This window comes from Vulpes vulpes, chromosome 5 (genome assembly GCF_048418805.1).
Source record: "Vulpes vulpes isolate BD-2025 chromosome 5, VulVul3, whole genome shotgun sequence".
Lineage (NCBI taxonomy): Eukaryota > Metazoa > Chordata > Mammalia > Carnivora > Canidae > Vulpes > Vulpes vulpes.
Window position 1 is genome coordinate 108,119,855 of NC_132784.1, and position 23,969 is coordinate 108,143,823.

General features: G+C 37.7%; 1 protein-coding gene and 1 non-coding gene across 5 annotated transcripts in view; one reads left to right on the forward strand and one right to left on the reverse strand.

Moving 5' to 3' along the window:
- Positions 1-23,969, reverse strand: part of TAF1A (TATA-box binding protein associated factor, RNA polymerase I subunit A) — a 32,466-nt gene that overhangs the window by 5,388 nt on the left and 3,109 nt on the right. For 2 of the 4 annotated variants that reach the window (XM_025991293.2, XM_025991294.2), the window contains exons 3-9: positions 21,700-21,869; positions 16,863-16,976; positions 11,673-11,871; positions 6,332-6,462; positions 4,849-5,007; positions 1,044-1,110; positions 273-396 (exon numbers count right to left, since the gene is read on the reverse strand). In XM_025991293.2, coding sequence (XP_025847078.2) covers positions 273-396; positions 1,044-1,110; positions 4,849-5,007; positions 6,332-6,462; positions 11,673-11,871; positions 16,863-16,976; positions 21,700-21,869 — 964 coding nt within the window. The remainder of the gene's footprint in view (positions 1-272; positions 397-1,043; positions 1,111-4,848; positions 5,008-6,331; positions 6,463-11,672; positions 11,872-16,862; positions 16,977-21,699; positions 21,870-23,969) is intronic. The other 2 variants (XM_072759584.1, XM_025991295.2) reach the window with 1 other exon arrangement.
- LOC112914618 (U6 spliceosomal RNA) lies at positions 8,561-8,664 on the forward strand. Its single transcript, XR_003233894.2, has one exon. It is a non-coding gene; the product is annotated as a U6 spliceosomal RNA (small nuclear RNA).

Genomic DNA, 23,969 nt, shown 5'->3' on the forward strand with positions numbered 1-23,969 from the left:
CTATTTCCAACTTGAAAACATACATATTCCCTAGTACTTCAGCGGTAAGGTACAGTACTTATTTTGACAGCATAAAATATCTTAATAGAATTTTTGCATGTTTTACTTGGGACTGTATTTTCTTGCTTCTGATATACTCAGAACAGCTGAAGACACAGTTCAAGAAATCAAAAAACATAAGCAAAGAACTTAAACACTGAGAAATATTAGCTAAAATACTGGGAAATTTTATTGACACTGATCCAGGAATAAATACTGTGTCTTTTACTTACTCCATTAAAGTCTGTCTCAGATATTTTGCCAAATATTTCCAAGCAGTTATATTTTTCGTGCATCCAGCAAAATCTAAGACTCCAAATAATACCTCCAATGCCAGTTTACGGTGGTCTTCTTTTTCTGCAATGGGCAGAACAATTAAAGAGTTTACACGAGGTATTGAAGTACACAAGGCTAAAAATACATATTCAGTTGATAAAATATTACTGAGTTGTAAGCCTTCTAGTTTGGTTAACAGTTTAAAATAATTCATTATGCTCCTATTTTGCTGTGATAAATCTGAAAATTCAGTAATTTAGTCCCTGCTAATGAAAGTTAGAGTGGTGGGTCTGATTTCTAAACCATTCTACTATATTCTGCTGAGGGAGGACATTATTTAAGGAACCGGCCCTGTTTGGGCATTTCATATATGTTCTCTTATAACAGGAGACGGACTGACGTAGCCCGAGTACCATTGGACTTAAGCTGACTTCCTTCTATGAACAAGTATGTTCTTTTTTTATATTGAACTGAAATGCAATAGAGATTCAAACAAGGTGAATTATATAAATTGAAGCCAGTAAATATTTCAGCTCTGTGAGCCATATGGTCTTTGTCACAACTACACAACTCTGCTGTTGTCATGCAAAAGCAGCCATAGACAACACAAAAATGCTTCAATAGAACTTGATTTATAAAACAGGTGATGGGTGGATTTGCCCCACTGGACACAGTCTGCTAGTCTATAGCTTGTCTACACAAAGAGATATAAAACAAAAACTATTTACCTGATTTTCTCAGTAACCTATGAAATTCTAACATCAGTTTATGAGATGGTACAATCTGATACAAAATCTAAAAGAAAAAAATTATCATAATTTTGATACGTTATAAAAGCATTTCTCAAATTTCATTTTACTTTCCAATATAGTTCTTACTATCTAATAAACCCTCAGTAAATCAATCAAGGATTTAAAAAGATATCTTGCTTTTGTCCACCTTTAACCTGGGTACAGAAAGGTGTTCTAGGGGTGCCTGGGTGGCTTAAGTCGGTTAAGCATCTACCTTGGGCTCAGGTCATGATCCCAGTGTAGTGGTATCGAGCCCCATGTTGGGCTCCCTGTTCAGTGAGGAGTTTACCTCTCCCTCTGTGATCTCTCACTTTCGCTCTCAAATAAGTAAAATCTTTAAAAGAAGAAAATCCCTGTTAATAACAAGATAGTCAGGGGGAGGGTAGGAGAAGTAGACAGGAACTTTTTATTTATTCCTTATACATTTTTATATTGTCTACCACATTAAAAACTTAATTTATTTGAAGAAGCCTAGATAGAGGGCAAAAAAAAAGGAAAGAAAGAATCAAAATCACAGAGAAAAGACAATAAATATTTATTGATCACAAAATGTCACAGATTATTTATATAAATTAAAAAGCCCAAAAAAGGGATCCCTGGGTAGCTCAGCAGTTTGGCACCTGCCCTCGGCCCAGGGCATGATCCTGGAGTCCCGGAATCAAGTCCCACGTTGGGCTCCCTGCATGGAGCCTGTTTCTCCCCCTGCCTGTGTCTCTACCTCTCTCTCTCTCTGTGTCTCTCATGAATAAATAAATAAAATCTTAAAAAAAAAAAAAAAAAAAAGCCCAAAAAAGCAGGGGTGGCTACTTTGGAAGATTGTGTTCAGGAACACAGCACAGTAAGAGTGTTCAAGAAAATATTTTTACCATTCTACCATTTATCATTTTACACAATAGGGAGAAATTAAAGGTTTTTAAAACCTTCTTATGGGGGATCCTTGGGTGGCTCAGCAGTTTAGCACCTGCCTTTGGCCCGGGGCGTGACCTGGGGTCCCGGGATCAAGTCCCACATCAGGCTCCCTGCATGGAACTGCTTCTCCCTCTGCCTATGTCTCTGCTTCTCTTTCTCTCTCTCTGTCTCTCATTAATAAATAAAATCTTTAAAAAAAAATTCTTATTCTTCTAAGAATAAGAAATACTATACACATACTTTATTTCATTTTTCTTTATTTACTTATTTATTTGAGAGAGAGAGACAGAGCATGAGCAGGGGGAGGAAGCAGTGGAAAGGGAGAAGCAGACTCCCTGCTAAGCAGAGAGCCCAATACAGGGCACGATTCCCAGGACCCTGAGATCATGACCTGAGCTGAAGGCAGATGTTAAACCAACTGGGCCACCCAGGCAACCCAAGAAAGACTATTTTTATGAATACATAAAACATGATTTAAAGTAAAATCATATTTTTCATTTCAATATATTTCACATTAGAAATCAATTTTTTCTGTCTGCTTGCTGGGCTCCTTTGACCTTAGAGTGAAATTATTTCCTACAAAATGAAACGTAAATTTTATTAATTTTAATTACTCTTTTAAGTGAAGATCAATCACAATCAATATACCAATATCAAAGAGTATTTTTAAACCTCAGTTCCTATGAAATCATATTTGTCTTATGATTTATAGAATTCTGCAGTAAATAAATTGTGTGTGCCATTCAACACACTCTTACAAAGTTATACACACTCATATAATCAGCACCCAGATCAAAAACTAGAACATTATCAGAACCATAATAGTCTTTAGTTAGTTTTGGAGAATTCTTAGCCTTTAGCTATTCAAATATTGGTTCTGTGTATCTGCTTTTGCTCCGTTCTCTCTCCTCTCCCTGGAAGCTTAACCGAGTTCTCTGCACACCCTTTTATCCTTTCTGCTTTCTGGGCTTTGGCCTGATATTTTTTATACAGTTCATTTACGCCCTTCTGCTATGTTCAATCAGCTATCAAACCCATCTACTGAGTTCTTAATTTCAAACACTGCATTTTAAAATAGGAAAACAGAGATGAGCACTGGGTGTTATACTGTATGTTGGCAAATTGAATTCCAATGAAAAAATATACAAAAGAAAGAGAAAAAAAGAAAACAGAAGTTCCCTAAATCCATTTTATCTTGAACCTAATTAAGTATTCAATATAGTTATTTTCTGTTACATTTTTTTAAAGATATTATTTTTACGTAATCTCTACAACCAATGTACGGCTCACACCCACGACCCTGAAATCAAGAGTCACAGGCTCTACTGACTGAACCAGCAGGGCCCCTGTTACATTTTTTTTTTTTTTAAATCTTTTTTTTTTCTTTTTTTTAATTTTTATTTATTTATGATAGTCACACACACAGAGAGAGAGAGAGAGGCAGAGACACAGGTAGAGGGAGAAGCAGGCTCCATGCACCGGGAGCCCGACGTGGGATTCGATCCCGGGTCTCCAGGATCGCGCCCTGGGCCAAAGGCAGGCGCTAAACCACTGCGCCACCCAGGGTTCCCCCTGTTACATTTTTTATTAAAATATTTTCAAAAATACCATTAGTGATTTACAATCTAAATTTAGGAAGTCACCAACTTGCTTTTTATTTTGTTAATAACTATACTCAATATTTTGTTGCAAAATGGGTAAAAGAAGTCTTGGCCATTAAAATACCAACTTTAAAAATATTATGCAGTGAAATAAATCCTGTTGAAAACTTTAAAATCTATAGTTTCCACATATGAAGTTTTGATAACATCAACTTTATAAATACATAAGTATATGTTAGAGCTAATGGAATCTTTTTTTAAGGCTTTATTTTTAAGTAATCTCTATACCCAGTGTCTGGCTCAAATTCACAATCCTAAAATCAAGAGTCACATACTCCACCAACTGAGCCAGCCAGGCGCCCCAGCTAATGGACTTTTTAAAAGAAGACTGTTAGATAAGAATTTTTTGGGTAGCCCAGGTGGCTCAGCGGTTTAGTGCTGCCTTCAGCCCAGGGCGTGATCCTGGAGACCCGGGATCGAGACCCACATCGGGCTCCCTGCATGGAGCCTGCTTTTCCCGCTGCCTGTGTCTCTTTCTGTCTCCCTGTGTCTCTCATGAATAAATATATAAACTCTTAAAAAAAATTTTTTTTTTTCCTGGGGCCCCAGGGGTGGCACAGTCGCCTAGGTATCTGACTCCTGATTTCAGCCTAGGTTGTGGTCTCAGAGTTGTGAGATTCAGCCCTACATCAGGCTTCACACAGGGAGAGATTCTTTCTCTCCCTACCCCCCCATTCCTTCTCTAAATAAATAAATAAAAATTAAAAAAAAATTTTTAATGCATTCAAGTGTATACTTAAAATAAGTCTTACTATATGTAAATTAAATTTCAATAAAGCTGATTTTCAAAAAATATCAAAGCAGAACTTTCCCACAAGGGTGGCAAAGGGTTTCCAAAATTCTGACCCTTTGCTCTCAGGCTCACTTGGACAGAGTGGTAGAGAATGACAGTGGAGGGCCACCCAGAGCCCACAGCCTGCTCTGTCCACCTCAGGGCACACACACAGTCATTTTCTATGAATGCTAGAATTTGAAAGTTGGAATGACGTAAGGATGTTTCAAATTTTACTTTTTTTCTTTAGTAATCTCTACCCCACCTAACACGGGGCTCAAATTCATGATCCTGAGATCAAGTGTTTCATGCTCCACCAACTGATCCAGCCAAGCAGCCCTAAGGATATTTTAAAGTAGATCCCCAACCCTGTTCAAACTTTGAAATGAACGTTTTATACCTTAAGCACACTTATCAGTTTCTCTCTCGGTGCCTTCTCTCTCTTTAGAAAGTTGTATAAGTAGATATGAGCATTTGGATTTGATGGGAACTTTTCATCATAGGCATAATTGGTGAGTACCTCTCGGGCTTTATCTCGATCTCCATAGAATTCCAGCATCTATATAAAATAAGTCATAAGGTCTTGGCTAAATTCTTGAAAACAACTGTATGAAAGATAACACCCAACTTTCTTGAGGGGTACAAAGATTCATTAAAATGACAAACAGTACTTACTATAAAGGGAACAACAGTCATGCCAGTTTTTGCTTTCACCAGAATATGTTACAACTTCTGTGGAACACAGATTACTTACAACAAAGGCCTACATGGGTTTCCATTTCTTCCTTACCACATTTTTGTTACTGAAAAATGCAGCAACTTCAACCTAGGAACTATTCCTATAAGAAATAACGTCCTCCAAGCAGGGCACACTAGCAACCGAAAAAGACCACATGAAGCAACTGACCTCAGGCCCGACAAAACTGCAGCCACAAACGGAGTGCATGGGAACTAGAACCCCTCTCCTTTCGTTCCCATCCATATGTGGGAATTCCGATTCACTGGCATGTGGTTTCAGAGATTATCTTTTGACAACATAAATATCATGGTAGCATTCATGAAACTTCCAGAAAGACAATTATTTTGAAGGTTTATGCCTAGTGTCCCTGCCAAGGCTCCCTGTCCTTTCACACAAACTCGGGGATGACACGGCAGTGCACTCTAAACTTCTTAAAAGCCATTAGTCTTCATCCCACAAATTATGACCTATTTTCAGATTTTTGGCCCCTGGTCTTCTCTATTCCACCAAATCATAAAATATCTCCCTGCTTTTCTTCTAAGTTTATTAAGAATTATATAGGATGAATATTTATAAACTATATTGCTATTTATAACTATTTGACCATGACACATTACCCAGTGGCGAAGGAAAAAAAAACAGTAACATTTACAGTATATTAGTAAAATAAAAATTATTCAGACCAAAAAGAGACATAGTTTCTTTTTTTAATTTTTAAAACATTTTTGTTTATTTATTTAAAGATTTTAATTTAGGCAATCTCTATACCCAACATGGGGCTTAAACTCACAACCCAGAGATTAAGAGTTGTATTCTCCACTGACTGAGCCAGCCAGGTGCCCCTCTCTCTTTTTTAAAAACAATTTTCTCGGGATGCCTGGGTGGTTCAGCAGCTGAACGTTCGCTTTTGGCCCAGGGCACGATCCCAGGGTCCCGGGTTCGAGTCCCACATCGGGCTCCCTGTGGGGATCCTGCCTGTGTCTCTGCCTCTCTCTGTAAGTCTCTCACGAATAAATAAATAAATCTTTTAAAAATAGAAAATTAAAAAAAAAAACAATTTTCTCCGTTTAGTTGCCTTTTGATCAATAAAGATACGGTTTACAACAAAATGAAACTAAGAAAACTTTATACGAAGCCTACTTGCCTCCACATAACTCTTCACAAAAGGGTCCCAAACTCCAGGAGTTTGAATCAATGTACAAAGGTTTACAGACATCTTCCCGCTGTGGTTGAGCATATTCTGGAATGCTGTGTTGTAAGCATAATCCTCTTTATCTGTCCAAAGATAAAAGATTTTTCAAAGTTATTCAGTACTGAGGGCTTTGCTGACGGTAAAAGCAATCAACAAACTATCCACAAGAAAAGTTCAGGCTCCAATGGCTTTGCTAGTAAATTCTAACAGAGACTTTTAAAGAATAATTTATAATATTAAATATTTAAAGAATAAAACTAATTCTTCACAAACTTTCCCCGCTCCCCGCCCCCCAGAGGACAGAACGGGAGGAAGTGCACACACGGGGATCTTCAAGGATGAATCTAGCTGGTAGCTACGCTGATATTTGTTTTAAATTATTCATCTTATCACACATTTGTTTTATATACTTTTTGCGTGTTATGTTTCACACTCTTAAAGGTTTAGAAGGAAAGTTAGTCCTTCAAAAGAGACAGCTAATAGAGCAGCCCAGGTGGCTCAGCGGTTTAGCACCGCCTTCAGCCCAGGGTGTGATCCTGGAGTCCCATGTAGGGCTCCCTGCATGCAGCCTGCTTCTCCTTCTGCCTGTGTCTCTGCCTCTCTGTCTCTGTGTCTCTCATGAATAAATAAATTAAAAAAAAAGAGAGAGACAGCTGATAGAAACAAAATCTTTTTATTTTTGGCCACTTTTTGGTCAAAAAAACCCAGCTCTCCCCTCCCATGAAAGGCACTGGTGTTCTCTTCCCAGAGGCTCAACTAATAAATATAAATATGCATTTGGAAATGAAATCATAAAGGGAAAGTAGGTAAGGAACTATAAAGAAAGAGATGTAAAAAAAAAAAAAAAAAAAAAAAAAAAGCAGACCCCTGAGTCAGAATAAGTTGAGTGTGAATTTACCATGGAAGGGGGATTTCCAGTCACCAAGTGCATGAAACCCAAGCAGGACAGGCCATAGCCATGAGAAAAATCCCAAGCCAACACTGAGCATACATTCATGTGTCATATTCTCATGAGTCTGGTTATACAGAACTAGTCCTAACCTTTTTCTCTTATTAAACAGACATTCAAGGTTAAAGATCATCTAAAGGGCTCCACACATTACTCCATCTTTATCTCTTGTTACAGAACAAAGTGTCAGCTGCAGAAAGGTACCGAATCATCTGCCCATGGAAGAGACAGTACAAATGCCATGTTCCAACTGCTTTAGTCATCAATGTTTGCTTGAGTTCTACCCAACCAGGTGTAAGAAAAAGGTAAATATTGATTTTAAAACTCATCCAATCAATTAATATCAACAAGCCAAAAAAAATATATCAACAAGCCCTTTTTAAAAGAAATATTACACCAAGCATTATGGAAAGGTTAACAGAATGTTAACAGAAGACATGAGAGATCTGTGACCTCAGAAGACCAATTAATCTAGAAGAAATACAACATAAAATAGACATGAAAAAACTTGGACAATTGAAAAGAGAGAAAGAGCTGAACAATATGGGTTGAACATGCAGCTGACATATGAGGTTTGTGGCATGGAAATCACAGGTCTAGTGAGTCCTGCAGGGCAGATGGCATTCTAGATGAGGAGGCAAGCTTATCATAAGATAGCATATCTTATGATATGAAGTGTCCTGGGAGAGATCCTACTCAGAAAGAGGGAAAGGAATTTCAAGATTAGTAAAGCTACATACCCAGAAGACAGAGGAAATACTACTTATCAAACATAAGGTTAATATGGAATCACGCTCATACTTATGACCCAATATATATAGGGACTGAGATTTGGATGGAGGATGAGAAAATGAAAAGGATTAGTTCTAGAGATGCAATGGAGAAAAACTATACAAAACAAGGAAAATGCAGAGAATCAAATACAAATCTGTGGCTAGAAGAGGATACCACCACCATGGGAAGTAAGAAAAAAGGAACTCTGTTTGAGAAATAAGGACACACAGCCAATCTTGGTGTGGTCAATCAAGAAAACTGTTATGACCTTTGTATAGAAATAAAATAATTTTACCTTATCCTATTCTCTAAGCATGTTATTCTGATGAATAACATTATAAAGCAGGGGCACCTGGCTGGCTCAGTCAGAAGAGCATGAGACTCTTGATCTCAGGGTCATGGGTTCGAGCACCACAGTGAGTGCAGAGATTACTTAAAAATAAATAAATAAACATCTTGTGCTCACTTCGGCAGCACATGTACTAAAATTGGAATGATACAGAGATTAGCATGGCCTCTGTACAAGGATGACAAGCAAATAAATAAACATCATAAAAAAAACATAAACTAAACTCCATTCTAAACGTACGGGAAGAAATACTTCTTATATGCAATATCTAATGAAACAAATTTGCAACCTTTCTTAGAAATAATTTAAAAAGCAATAAATCTAAGATGGACTTAATTTATGAATTATCTAATTTATGTCTGAAAAGTTTGATAAAAACAGAAATACTACAAAGGATGATCAAGAATTTTACATCAGGGATCCCTGGGTGGCGCGGCGGTTTGGTGCCTGCCTTTGGCCCAGGGCGCGATCCTGGAGGCCCGGGATCGAATCCCACATCGGGCTCCCGGTGCATGGAGCCTGCTTCTTCCTCTGCTTGTGTCTCTGCCTCTCTCTCTCTGTGACTATCATAAATAAGTAAATAAATAAAAAAAACCTTTAAAAAAAAAAAAAAAGAATTTTACATCAGGGACGCCTGGGTGGCTCAGCGGTTGTGCATCTGCCTTCAGCTCAGGGCGTGATCCCGGAATCTGGATCAAGTCCTACATTGGGGTCCCTGCGAGGAGCCTGCTTCTCCCTCTGCCTATGTCTCTGCCTCTCTCTCTCTCTCTCATAAATAAATAAATAAATATTTTTAAAAAATTTACATCAATAGAAATGTCTGTTCTCTACAGTACCTGGAAAGAATTGGGCTTGAAAGTGGGGGAGTGTGGTTATTCCTTAAGATCCTGACTGTCCCTTGTCCATTATCACCACTATTGTTCAACATAGTACTGGAAGTCCTAGCTTTAGCAATCAGACAACAAAAGGCATCTGAACTGGCAAAGAAGAAGTCAAACTCTAATGTCTCTCACGTCACTCTCTGAAGATGACATGATCTCAGTGTGGAAAACCCACAAGACTCCACCTCAAAATTGCTAGAACCCATACAGGAATTCAGCAAAGTGTCAGGATATAAAATCAATGCACAGAAATCAGTTGTATTTCTGTACACTAACAATGAGATAGAAGAAAGAGAAATTAAAGAGACAATCCCATTTACAATGGCACCAAAAACCATAAGACATCTAGGAATAAACCTAATCAAAAAGGCAAAGGATCTATACTCCAAAAACTACACAGAACACTCATGAAAGAAACTGAGGCAAATACAAAGAAATGCAAAAATGTTCCATGCTTATAGATTGGAAGAACATGGTAACCTGGATGGCTCAGCGGTTTACTGCCACCTTCAGTCCAGGGCTTGATCCTGGGGACCCGGGATCAAGTCCCACGACGGGCTCCCTGCATGGAGCCTGCTTCTCCCTCTGCCTGTGTCTCTGCCTCTCTCTCTCTCTCTCTCTGTCTCTCATGAATAAATAAATAAAATCTTTTAAAAAATTGGAAGAACTAATACTGTTTCTTTTTTAAGAACTAATACTGTTAAAATGCCTATGCTACCTAGAGCAATCTATACATTCAATGCAATCCCTATCAAAATATCATCAATTTTTTTCAGAGCTGGAATAATCCTAAAATTTGTAAGGAACCAGAAAACATCACGAATAGCCAAAGGAGTGTTGAAAAGGAAAACCAAAGCTGGTGGCATAAAAATTCCAGACTTCAAGCTCTATCATAAAGTTGTAACCATCAAGACAGTATGGTACTGGCACAAGAAACAGACATATAGATCAATGGAACAGAATAGAGAATCCAGAAATGGACCCTCCACTCTATGGTCAACTATTCTTCAATGAAGCAGGAAAAAATATCCAATGGAAAAAAGATACTCTTCAATAAATGGCATTGGGAAAATTGGACAGCCACAGGCAGAAGAATGAAACTGGACCATTTTCTTACAATATACATAAAAATAGACTCAAAATGGATGAAAGACTTAGCTAAATGTAGAGACAGGAATCCATCAAAATCCTAAAGGAGAACACAGGCAGCAACCTCTGTGACCTTAGCCGCAGCAACTGCTTACTAGGTATCTCTCTCCAAAGGCAAGGGAAACAAAGGCAAAAATGAACTATTGGAACTTCATCTAGATAAAAGGCTTTTTTGCACAGCAAAGGAAACAGTCAACAAAACCAAAAGACAACTGACAGAATGGGAGAAGATATTTGCAAATGTCTTATCAAATAAAGGGCTAGTATCCAAAATCTATAAAGAACTTACCAAACTCAACGTCCAAAGAATAAATAATCCAATCAAGAAATGAGCAAAAGACATGAACAGGCATTTCTCCAAAGAAGACATACAAATGGCCAACACACATGAAAATATGTTCAACATCACTCAGCATCAGGGAAATGCAAATCTAAACCACAATGAGATACTACCACACAATGGCTAAAATTAACAAGTCAGGAAAAACAACAGATGTTGGTGAGGATTTGGAGAAAGGGGAACCCTCTTAACACTGCTGGTGGGAATGTAACTGGTATAGCCACTCTGGAAAACAGTATGGAGATTCCTCAAAAAATTGAAAATAGAGCTACTCTATGATCCAGCAATTGCACTACTAGGTATTTACCCCAAAGATACCAATGTAATGATCCGAAGGGGCACCTACACCCCAATGTTTATAGCAGTAATGTCCACAAAAGCCAAACTATGGAAATAGCCCAAATATACATTGACAGATGAATGGATAAAGAAGATGTGGTATATATATACAATAGAATGCTACTCAGCCATCAAAAAAAAAAAAAAAGAAAAGAAAAGAAAAAAAGAAATCTTGCATTTGCAACACCATGGATGGAACTAGAGAGAATTATGCTAAGTGAAATAAATCAATCAGAAAGATAATTACATGATCTCACTCATATGTGGAATTTAAGAAACAAACCAGAAGATTATAGGGGAAGGGAGAGAAAAATAAAACAATATGAAATCAGAGAGGGAGACAAACCATAAGAGACTCTTAACTCTAGAAAACAAACTGAGGGCTGTGGGAGGGAGGTGGAGGGATGGGGTAACTGGATGATACACTATATGTTAATCAATTAAAAAAAAAATCCTAACTGTCCCTGTGATTCAGTCTCATCGACACAAGAAGCACATTCCTCTTCACTCACCAAGCCTAGACAATTCCATCTTGTTTTTAGACCAAGTATAATACTGCAAAAGCCCTTTATAGGCCTGAATAAGATTGATTAACACTTCCTGGGAAGCTGACTTTTCACCATATCTCCATGTCTCCGCATGACTGAGATTTCTATTTGCATCTTCAAACATTCCATGATGCAGAAGGTATAACACATGTTGTAAGGAGATCTGAAACAATAATAATAAAAAGCCCAAATAGGTCATTAGATATTCATTACCCCAAAACTCAGTGAATATATATGCTAGGCTAAGACCTTGGTAAGGCAAAGATGATATAACAACACTGTCATCAAAAATGTCAATTTAGCAAAGAGAAAAGATACATGAAATAACATTATGTAAATAAGCTAAATTATATAAATTTACAGAAGACAGTGTGATCTGGTGACAGACAATCCTGGCTCAGATACTACCTAAAGTTAATAAACCTGAGTATGTTACTTGCCTTTTGTCTTATGGGTTATAGGGAACAATTATTAACCCTTCAGAAGGCTGTTATGAGGACTAAATGAGATAATATTTGCACACTACCTAGTACCTACTTTGGCCCATAGCAGGTGATCAATGACTTATTTTATACATGTCACATAAGCTTAGAGAAAACATCTTAGGAAGGAGTACTGAAGAATGGCATTGGTTCAGATGGAAAAGTAAATGCCTGATACAAAAGCAGTAAGAATAAATACACAAAGGTCGGGAGGACACTTAGAAGGGGAATAATGGAAGTACAGCTAATCATGTGAGTAAAGTCAGAGTTCAAGGCCTTTATCACAAACTACTGCAACAATTTCTCAACTGGTTTCTTCAACCCTGTCTCCCCTATAATCCACCTTCCACGTGGTTGCCAAAGAAATCTCATTTATATAAAACTCCTCAATGGCTCCCATTGCCTACAGGATAAAATCTTAAGTTCCACAGGGATGGCACAGAGGGTCCAGCTGACTTCTCCTGGCTTCTACTCAATTGACTTTTAAAGTAACAAAAGCACTGGATAGAGGGCTATCAAACTCTCATCAATGCCTGCCATGTCTGCCCACCCTCTTTCCTAATAGGTCCAAGTTAACACCCACTTGCTTTTTCAGCCTCATCTGAAGCATCACTCATTTGCTCACAGCACTCTCCTGATTCTAGAGAGCTGACCATTCCCCTCTTTTGCCTTCTCACTGCATCTGGCGTTTCTACTCTGGTACCCACAATTTATTCCATGTACGTGCCTGTCTCCCTCTACGGCAAGGAATATGTCTGGAAAACAGCAGTAAGTGTTTTTTTTTTTTTTACACTCTTAACAAGAAATGCTTCATTGCCTATCCTAATTATCACCCTCAGACCCTAAAGTGTGAAGTAAAGTTCCTTTCAGATTTCTTCACTTCAATTGAATAGATTCCTTGGGCTTCAAAGAACCCAACCAATAATATAGTTAAGATTAGACCCTCCCTCCCCAGTCAAATGGCTACCCAGTTTGTTCTTGAAAGAAGAGAAGGGACCATACAATTAAGACAGGCCATTCCTTTTTCCAACTGCTCAGTTGGAAATTTCTTCCTTAAGCAGAACCTTAAGCCGCTTCCATTTGAATTCCACTTATAGTATACCTGGGCTACTAGAGAATAAGATCATAAGAGAGCATTGGACACATAAGTGGAAATTTGGGAAATTTTTTTCTAATAAGAATCCTAATCTGGGGGAAACCTTTCTTCAAAATAAGCAAGCACTGAGAATGTAAGATGGCATAAAGTTAAACGTAGAGTTAATCTTTGTATATTTTATATTTACTTATATACATCTTTCTATACATTTTTGTATAAAACATGACCCAGCAGCTCGACTCCTAGGGTATGTACATACTTAAAGGAATTCAAGATAGGAACTCAAACAGATACTTGTCTTTTGTTTTTGCATTGTTTTGTTTTATATTTTATTTATTTATTTATGAGAGACACAGAGAAAGAGAGGCAGAGACATAGGGAGAGGGAGAAGCAGGCTCCATGCAGGGAGCCTGATGCAGGACTCGATTCCAGGACTCCAGGATCACGCCCTGGGCTGAAGGCAGGTGCTCAACCACTGAGTCACCCAGCGTCCCTCTCAAACAGATACTTGTATACCAATGTTCACTCTGGCACTATTCACAATAGCCAAAAGGTTGAAACAACCCAACCACAGATGGATAAGCAAAATGTGATAGGTACAGACAACAGAATGCTAATGAGTCATAAAAAAGCCATAAAAAGTTGTAATACACACCACAAAATAAATCTTGAAAATACTATGTTAAGCAAAAGAAGCTAAACACAAAAGAACTAATACTATGTGATTCCACTTACGTAAAATACTGAGAATAGGTAAATTCATAGAACAGAGAACAGATTATTAGAGGTTACCAGGGGTTGGGAAGAGAAAACAGGGAGTAATTGCTTAATGGGTACAAAGTTTACATTTGGATGATGAAAAAGTTTTGGAAATGCTGGTGATGGTCACATGACACTGTGAATGTTATTAGTGCCACTGAATTGTACGCTTATACTGGTTAAAATAAAGTATTTTACGTTATATGTATTTTACCGCAATAAAAAAATAGGAAAATAGGAAAAATAAAAACAAAACAAAAAAAGAACCACTGAGCAATATTTAGGTTTTGCAGGCCATATGGCCTCTGTCACAAACTACTCAACTCTGTCATCTGTCATGCTAAAAGCAGCTATGACAATGAAATGAATGGGTATGGCTATGTTTCAATAACTTTATGTAGAGACATTGGGGGGAAAAAGGTAAAGCATTTAAAACCTTATTGAAAAAGTGCTCTTTTTAGTCAAACATATACCATAAAGAGGGAGATATCTAACACTGTGGAAACATCTCGATGCTTTTGGATGAAACTCTAATAAAAAAAAAATGTGGAGAGGAAGTTCCACCTACACCTTAGGAATATTAACACATTTTTATGAAAGGATTAGAGTTAATATTGCTAAAATATTCAAACTATGCAAAGCCATCTATAAAGTCAATATAATCCTGTCAAAAGTCCAGTGGCATTTTTCACAAAAGCAGAAAAAAACAATCCTAAAATGTGTATGGAACCACAAAAGACCCCAAATAGCCAAAGCAATCCTGAGAAAGAACGAGGAAGCTGGAGGCATCACACTTCCTGATTCAAACTATATCATAAAGCTATAGTAATTAAAGCAGTATGTCGTTCACATAAAAACAGACACACAGGCCAACAAATAAAGCCTGAAATAAAAGCCCAGAAGTAAAACCCCACATCTATGGTCGACTAATATTTGACAAGGAAGCCAAGAATACTCAAGGGAGAAAAGAAGTCTCTTCAATAAAAGGTGCTGGGAAAATGAGATATTCTCAAAATAATGAAACTGGTCCTCTATCTTATACTATTCACAAAAACTAACTCAAAATGAATTAAAGACTTAAATGTTAAGACATGAAATCATAAAACTCCAAGAAGAAAACACAGGAAAAAAGGTCCTGAACATAGGTGTTGGCAATGATTTTTTTTTTTTTGGATGTGACACCAAAAGCACAAGCAACAAAAGCAAAAGTCAACAAATGAAGCTATATTAGCCTAAAAAGGCTTCTGTACAGCAAGAGAAATAATCAACAAAATGAAAAGGTGGTCTATGATACGGGAGAAAATATCTGCAAGTTATATATCTGATATGCAGTTAATATCCAAAACAAATAAGGAATTCATACAATTCTACAGCAAAAAAAACCCAGGGGCACCTGGCTGCCTCAGCCAGTGGAGCATGAGACTCTTGATCTCAGAGTTGTTGAGTTTGAGCCCTGTGTTGGATGTGGAGATCACTTAAATTTTAAAAATTTAAAAATATATATTTTTAAATATCCAATTTAAAAAGTGGGCAGAGAACCTAAGACATTTCTCCAAAGAAACACAATTGGCCAAGTACATAGAAAGCTGTTCAACATCACCAGCCATCAGGGAAATGCAAATCAAAAACAGAATGAGATACCAGCTCACATTTATCAGATATCACTATTATCAAAACAAGAGGTACCAAATGCTGGCTAAGATGTGGAGAAAATATAACTCCTATACCCTGTTGGTGAGAATGTAAATACAGCCACCAAGGAAAACAATATACAGGCTTCTCAAAAAAACTAAAAGTAGAACTACATATGATTTAGCAATTCTACTTCTGGGTCTATATCCAAAGGAAATGAAACCAGTATCTTGAAGAGATTTCTACACTCTCATGTTCACTGCAAAATTATTCACAATAGCCAAGACATGGAAACAAACTTGGGGTCCATAAAATGTCATATAGGTCTACATAAACACAATGGAATATTATCCAGTAATTTAAAAAAAAAAGAAGGCAATCCTGCCATTTTGGTTAACATGAATGGAACCTCTGAGCATTACGATCAGTGAAATAAGTCAGAAAAACACAAATACTGTATGATCTCACCACCTACATGTGGAATTTAAAAACATCAGACTGAGAGAGAGAGGAATGGTGGTTAAGGGGTGGAGAAAATGGGAGATGTAGGTCAAAAGGTACAAACTTATAGTTAAAGATGAGTAAGTTCCAGAGATCTAATGTATGGAATGGTAACCATAATCAGTAACAATGGATTATATACTTGAAAGTTGCTGTAACAGTAGAGCTTGAATGGTCTCACCATAGCAACAATAAAGTGGTATACATGAGGTGAAGGACGTGTTAACCTTATGTGGTAAACATTTCACAATATACACATGGATCAAGTCATCACACTATACACCCTCAGCTCACACAATATATATTTTCCAAATTCAAATTCCCAATTTGTTTTAGCTCTTTCCTTTTTGCAAAGGCATAAATTCCTAGAGAAATAAAATGACGTAAGCAGAGATGTTAGAATTTGGCCCAGCGCCATAATGAAACACAAGTGCCATCTCTCAAGGACTGGTTTTGGCAGCCAGAGATATACAAAGAGAAGGTATTTTCTCTCAGAGAACAAGGTAGGCAGCAGGAAATTGAGATGCAAATGGCTTTTAAAAAGTGACTTCCTTTCAGCCTCCTTTATTTATCCAGGTGTCTCACCCATTTCCATGCCTTTTACATTATTACCTACCTATCCCTCAAACTATTTTTAAAAAAATGAACATTGCAAATGTAAATTCACAAAGCCTGCATTCTCACCTTTAAGTAATTCATGACACCAATATTCTTCATCCTGTCAGCAAAGGTATTGAACGTCTCCATGTTGCTTTTGGGATGATAAAACAGAATTTCACTTCCAAGCTTCCAAATAATCTATCAAAACAGAAGTTACTAATAAAAATGTAAAATCCGTACCTTAACAAATTTCTAAGAATGCTATTTTTGTTGTTTACAACCTATAATTCATTTTCCCAGATAACACTCCTGTCAACATTTTATTGTTTTTCATTTCACCCAGTAAAACTAAATACTTTATCTTACGCAAGAAAGTTTTTTTCCAACTAAATTAAAATACCAGATGGCTATACTAGTGCCACTTTAAAGGTAGTAGTCTAAACAAGGTAGTCTATTGAAGACAGAATTTTTAATTAGTATGGGGCAAGAATATTAAGGTCAGAAAACTTGGTTCTTCACTGCTCTTTGTCTCATCTTTATTATCCACAAAATGAGAGCAACAGACTAGATGTTTCCTGAGACATCATTAAGCTCTGTAACTACTGACTATATTTAACCTATATTTAGAACTATAACTTAAAATTTGTCATTGGCTACAGCCAAATTTTAATAAAGTATGTTTTCTCCCCAGAGCACCAGAACTTTGATAGAACTTTTTCATGGGGGCGAAAGTCTATTTCTTTTGCCCCAATTTAAAGTATTCCATTATTGACCTTAAAAGTAAATTTAAGAGAATTTTAAATCAATTCTTTCTGTGAACAGACATAATAGTTGTTTGGTATAATCATAATACTTACCTTCCCAACTCAGAAAAAAAAAAGAGGTTAAGATTTCCTTTGTAGAATAACCAAACTATAGAGCTTAAAGAAAGAACTTAAAGAAAATTTGTAGATTTTCTACCACAGCTGTTTTTAAACCTAGTTATGTATAAGAATTACCTAGGACACTTGTTAAATATAAATATTCTGATTCAGTATAAAGTGGAGCACAAGAATCTATATTTTCAACAAAAGCCCTAGCTAATTCAAAAAGAGGCAGATGGGGCACCTGGGTGGCTCAGTTAAGTGGCTGACTTTGGCTCAGGTCATGATCTCAAAGTCCTGGAATCAAGCCCCACTTTGGTGGGGTGGGGGGTGGGGGGGGGAATTCATGATGCTCAGCAAGGAGTCTGCTTCTCCCTCTCCCTGTCTCATATTCGCTCTCTCTCCTCTCTCTCAAAATGAATAAAATCTTTAAAAAAAAAAAGAGGCAGACAAGTGTCTGAAAACCAAGGATTCAAATACTTCATTTTATAATACAATTTTGAACAAAAAGAACCTAACCTATAAACTTGCCCAGTGTTTACAAGATGCACATTAGCTTTGTCCATAAACTAAATTTGTAACCAATAATTAATTTTTTTCTCTCAGATTTTATTTGGCCCCACCAAATTATCTAATTGATGCAATGCTTACTGTACTAGTCAAAGCTACTTGAGATATTCATGTGAAGTTATTTATGGGTAAACTGTGTATTACTGAAGAAATTTATAAGTATATTCTAGGCCCTGTTCTAGATCCCTCCTCTCATGAAATTTACATTCTATTGTAGAGAGACAATAACCAAGAAATAGAATAATTAAATTGCAAGTACTGTGGGAAAAGAATGGAGCAGGCAAAAGGAATCAGGAGTGACTGCTGGAAAGTGAAGAGAGGTGGTATGGAGCTGCAATTTTAAACAGTCACTGGAGGCCTTGCTGAAAATGAGACTTGATGGATAACCAATAGTGGTATCTGAAGAAAGACCCTTCCGAGTAAAGGAACAGCTAAGGCAAAGGCAATCAGGCAAAAGTACAGACAGCCTGTTCAAGCAAGAACAAGGAGCTAGTGAATTTGGAGGAAAAAATAAAACAAATATCTGAGTAACAGGAAATGAGGTCAGAGAGGTCAAAGGGGGAGAGGGAGTGAGCAGACCATACAGAACTTGCTGGCAGTCATAAGGACTTTGGCTTTTCTCTGAGTGAAATGGGAAGTCATTACAGTTTCCAGAACAGAAGTGACATGATCTGGCTTGTGTTTTAAAAGGATCATGCTGCATCATTAGCCACTGGGGAAATACAAATCAAAACCACAATGAGATACCACTCCCCAACCACTAGCTCAGCTTTTATCAGGAAGACACAGTAACAAAAGCTGGCAAGCCTGTGGAGAAATTGGAACCCTCACAGATTGCTGGGGGGTAGAGAGCAGATGTAAAATGGTGCAGCCACTTTGGAAAACCATCTGGTAGTTCCTCAAGAGGTTAAACACAGTTACTGTATGACCCAGAACTCCACTCCCAGGTACATACCCAAGAGAAATTTCAACCAGCATCCCTAACAAAAGTGTGCATGTGAATGTTCATAGCAGCATTAATCATAACCAAAAAGTGCAAACAACTCAGATGTCTAACAACTGATGAAGCGATACATAAAATGTGATGGAATATTACTTTGCAATAAAAAGGAATGAAATACTGGGGCATCTGGGTGGCTCAGTCAGTTGAGCATCCAACTCTTGATTTTGACTCAGACCATGATCTCTCATGAGATCGAGTCCGGCATTGGACTCTGCTCAGAATGAAGTAAGCGTCTCTCTCTTTTCTCCTCCCCCCACCCCAACACACATGGACTCTCTAGTTCTAAAATAAATTACAAAAGAAAATGAAAGGAATGAAATACTAATACATATTGCAATGAAGCTAAACTTGAAAGCATTATGTCTGGAGGAAAAAAGTCATGTACAAAGGTTGTATATTATAAAATTCACTTACATGGAATATCCAGAATCGCAAGTAGATTAGTGGTTGTCTGGGGAATGGGGTAACGAAGGGAGGAATAGTGAGTGACAAGTGGGCATAGGGTTGGTTGTTTGGGGGCGGGAGGGAGCAAAAATGTTTGAAATTCAGATTGTGGTAATGGCTGCACATCTCTGTGAATATATGAAAAAATACTGAATTGTACAATTTAAATGTGTGAACTGTATGTGTTAATCATAAAACCTTTTTTTAAAAAGGATCACCCTGGTCACTATGTTGAAAAGAAACTGGGGGGGGCACAGGATGGCAAGCAGTCATCTAAGTGAGGGGACAGTGGCTTGGATCAGCATGCAGCAATGCAGGGGTGAGAGGTATTCGGACTGAATTTTTTTTTTAAAGATTTTATTATTTGAGAGAGAATGAGAAGCAAGTGAGTGAGCACGCATGAGGTAGGGAAGGGGCAGAGGGAGGGAGAAGCAGACATCCCACCAAGCGGGGAGCCCAACGTGTGCACTCAAGCCCAGGACCCTGGGCTCGTGACCTGAGCTGATGTCAAACACTTAACTGAATGAGCCACCCAGGCACCCCTCAGACTGAATTTTGAAAGTAGAGCCAACAGGACTTTTTCATGGTTTGGATAAGGGGGCATAAAAGAAAGAGAACTTAAGAATCTGCCCCCTCCCCTCCAAAAAAAAACAAACAACAACAAAAACAAAACAATAAAAAGAATCTGGCCCCAGTGATTAGATACATAAAATAACCATCACCTGAGATGAGGAAAATTAGGTTTGATGGTGAAGATCAGAAGACCTATTTTATGTTAGTGTGACAGGATTGTTCACTATCCAAGTGGTGATGTGGGATATGAATGCTGGGATATGGGAACATGGACATGAAGAGATGTCAGGGCCACAGATATACAATTGGGAATTGTCCACCATATAGACTAAATTTAAGGACATGAAACTGAATGAGATCATCAGAGGTGAGTTCAGATAAAGAAGAAGACTAAAGATTGAGTCAAAAGGCCGAGAGACAAAGAGCATTCGCAGAATGAGGCTGAGGAAAGCCAGTGAGGTGAGAGAAAACTGAGAGAGATGCTGTAGTGTACTGGAAGCTGGATAAGTTTATCACACAAGAGGGAGTGATCTACAGTCTTAAATACTGCTGACGGAGCAAGTTCTATGAGCACTGAGAACTGGGCACTGTTGACCTTGACAAAGTAATTTGGAAGAAGTGGTGATGCTGGTGATCAGGGGAGCCTAACTGGAGAGGGCTTAGAACAAGTATTCATAGTCTTTTAAGGGGTTTTGCTGAAAGTGGAAATGGGATAATTGGGCACACCTGTGGAGGAAGTGGGGGTCAAGAGATGATTTTAAGATGGAAGAAATAATATGTTTGTATGGGGATAGGAAACATTCTACAGAGGGGGGGGAAATGATACAAGGAGAGAAGAATTATTGGAAGATATGAATAGTGGGGAATCTGAGAGTTCAGAGTTCACACTTTTGAGTTTCCTTTAAAATCTTAATATGTAGGGGATCCTGGGTGGCTCAGTGGTTTGGTGCCTGCCTTTGGCCCAGGGCATGATTCTGTAGTCCCAGGATCAGGTCCTGCATCGGGCTCCCTGCATGGAGTCTGCTTCTCCCTCTGCCTCCCTTTCTATGTGTCTCTCATGAATAAATAAATAAAATCTAAAAAAAAAAAAAAAAATCCTAATAAGTAGGGACACCTGGGTGGCTCAGCGGTTTAGTGCCTGCCTTTGGCCCAGGGTGTGATCCTGGAGTCCCCCGGATCGAGTCCCACATCGGGCTCCCTGCATGGAGTCTGCTTCTCCCTCTGCCTTTGTCTCTACCTCTCTTTCTATGCCTCTCATGAATAAATAAATAAAATCTTAAAAAAAAAAAATCCTGATAAGTAAAAGAAGTGTGAGAAACAATGTTCCAATACAAACTCTCCACCCAAAACTACTTTTAATACCTTTTAGAAAAATCAATTTGAGATCCTGCAAATGCCATTCAGGGACCAGCTTAGGCAGAAACTCAAGTATCTGTGATCTCCTCCAGCAGACTCACACTTCACTTACCTCAGGTGCGGCCTGCCTCTTGTAGCTATCTGAATCTTCCAAGATCTGAAAATAACTGTGCATGTATTCTGCAGCTTGCTGCCACTGGTGCTTCAGCAGAGCTTCTTGAATAAAACTCAAACAAGCACTTGTTGTCTGAGCAAAATCCTTCTCCTTTTTCCCTCCAGTTGCTACAGATTAAAGAGAAAAGTCTTTAACCACAGTGATTCCAATTCAAGTTTAAAAAACTTACTTCTGATAAGCACAAGTTTTATCAAGTGGAACAGCAGTTATAACTTAACAGTCCATCCCTAATATCAAAGCAAGCTTTACTTGAAACAAACTCTTCCACACTATTTTGACTAGTCTTAGCAAATGAAAAAAAAAATGTCTAATTTGGAGATACCTAATCTGATATTTTTGGGCTACCAGAGTACCAGAGGCTCCAAATCTGACTCAATCATCCTTTTATCTTTGCACTCAACAATCTGCATAATATCTCCCAAAGAGGGCCCCAAAAGCAAGACCCAAATATTTTGAATGGGTAAAAATCATTAGGTTATCCTAGACAAGCATGGTCTTTACTACCTAGCAGCGTTCTAAAAACTCCAAAAGGTGAGTTTTTATTTTTCAAGTTCCCAGTAACTCAATGATATTAAATACAAATGGGATTTAACAGTTATAGACATTAGCATTTATATCTCTAAAGTATGGACAATCTTCATGTTAAGAATATCTGGACTTAGTTACAACCCTGTTTTAGGAGTGACTGGTTGCACACTGCCACCTCCTCTTCTCTTTCCACACCACCATAGGACCCCTACAGGCTAGTGGTCTTCCATCAAGGGTACCCTGACCCCTGGGAATACACAGACACATAGAGGCACTGTGCAAAGATAGTTTGAGAGAAATCAACTTGCAGATCTTCACTTTCCTCATACTCTTTCCTAAAATTAATCTCCTAGAGAATTGTTCTACAGTCAAGGATGCACAACTGAAATCATTATATATTACCTTAAGGTGAGAATATAAGGGTAAATATTGAGAAAGTGAATGACTACAACACACCCTTTTGCAAGTCGGGTAGTTTCCAAGTCTTTGCTATCAAAAGTGTGGGGGACACCTGGGTGGCATAGTCGAGCACACAGTCAGCTGAGCATTGCACTCCTGATTTTGGCTCAGGTCATGATCTAAGGGTCTTAGGATCAAACCTAGCAGCAGACTCTGCCCTCAGCTGGGGACTCTCTCACCCTCTCCCTCTCTCCTCAGGCTCTCCCTGGCTTGCTCTCCGGGCGCTCGCTCTCTCTCGCTCTTTCTCTCTAAAATAATAAATCTTTTTTTTTTTTTAAGTGTGGAAGGGCCGAATAATTCTTTATAATAGATCCCTACACAATTTCATCATGAGTTCTTCAAAAATTCAAAAACCTTATACACTGCTATGATTAAACTCTATCTGGTGCCGTCTACCTACTTATGTAACTAAGAGTTCTCAGAAATGTATCAATGAAAACAAAATAGAACCAGAGCTAAATCTTTTCTCACTCTGGAAATACATATATTCCTTCACAGATATTTAAAATAATTGGAAAAAAATGATAACCTTATTTTTTAAATTTTTATTTGTTTAAAGAATTTATTTATTTATTCATGAGTGGCATGGAGAGACAGAGGCAGAGATACAGGCAGAGGGAGAAGCAGCTTCCATGCAGGGAGCCCAATGTGGGACTCGATACTGAAATTCTAGGATCACGCCCTGGGCGGAAGGCAGATGCTTAACTGCTGAGCCACCCGGGCATCCCAACCTTGTTTATTAAAATAAAGAAGCAATAAAAATTTACTTTTAATCAAATTTTAACACAACTTTTAATACTTATGTTTTCATCAGCTGTGTACAACTATTAATTACGATGTCTCACCCCAGACAAAATTTTAATACTTTAAGCCTTATCAGATATTAACAATAATTAAAAGTAGATACATAGCTTTATTGCAAAGATAAAAATATGAAAGGAAAATAAACAGTATAAAATCTCCATCACTTAAAATCTTTGTCATAAATATTTTTAAATGGATGATGAAAGGCATATCACATTCCTATGTTCTTTAGATTTCACTGGATATATTTGTAAAAGTAGTAAATGAATTTCATTTAAAAATGATAACCTATAGTGGAAATTATATCTTTTGCAACTATTAAACTTACAATTTTTATTATTTTTTTGTTTTTCTTTTTTAAACTTACAATTTTTAGATGGTATCTCAAAACCGTGCAAAGCAATACGTGATTTTTT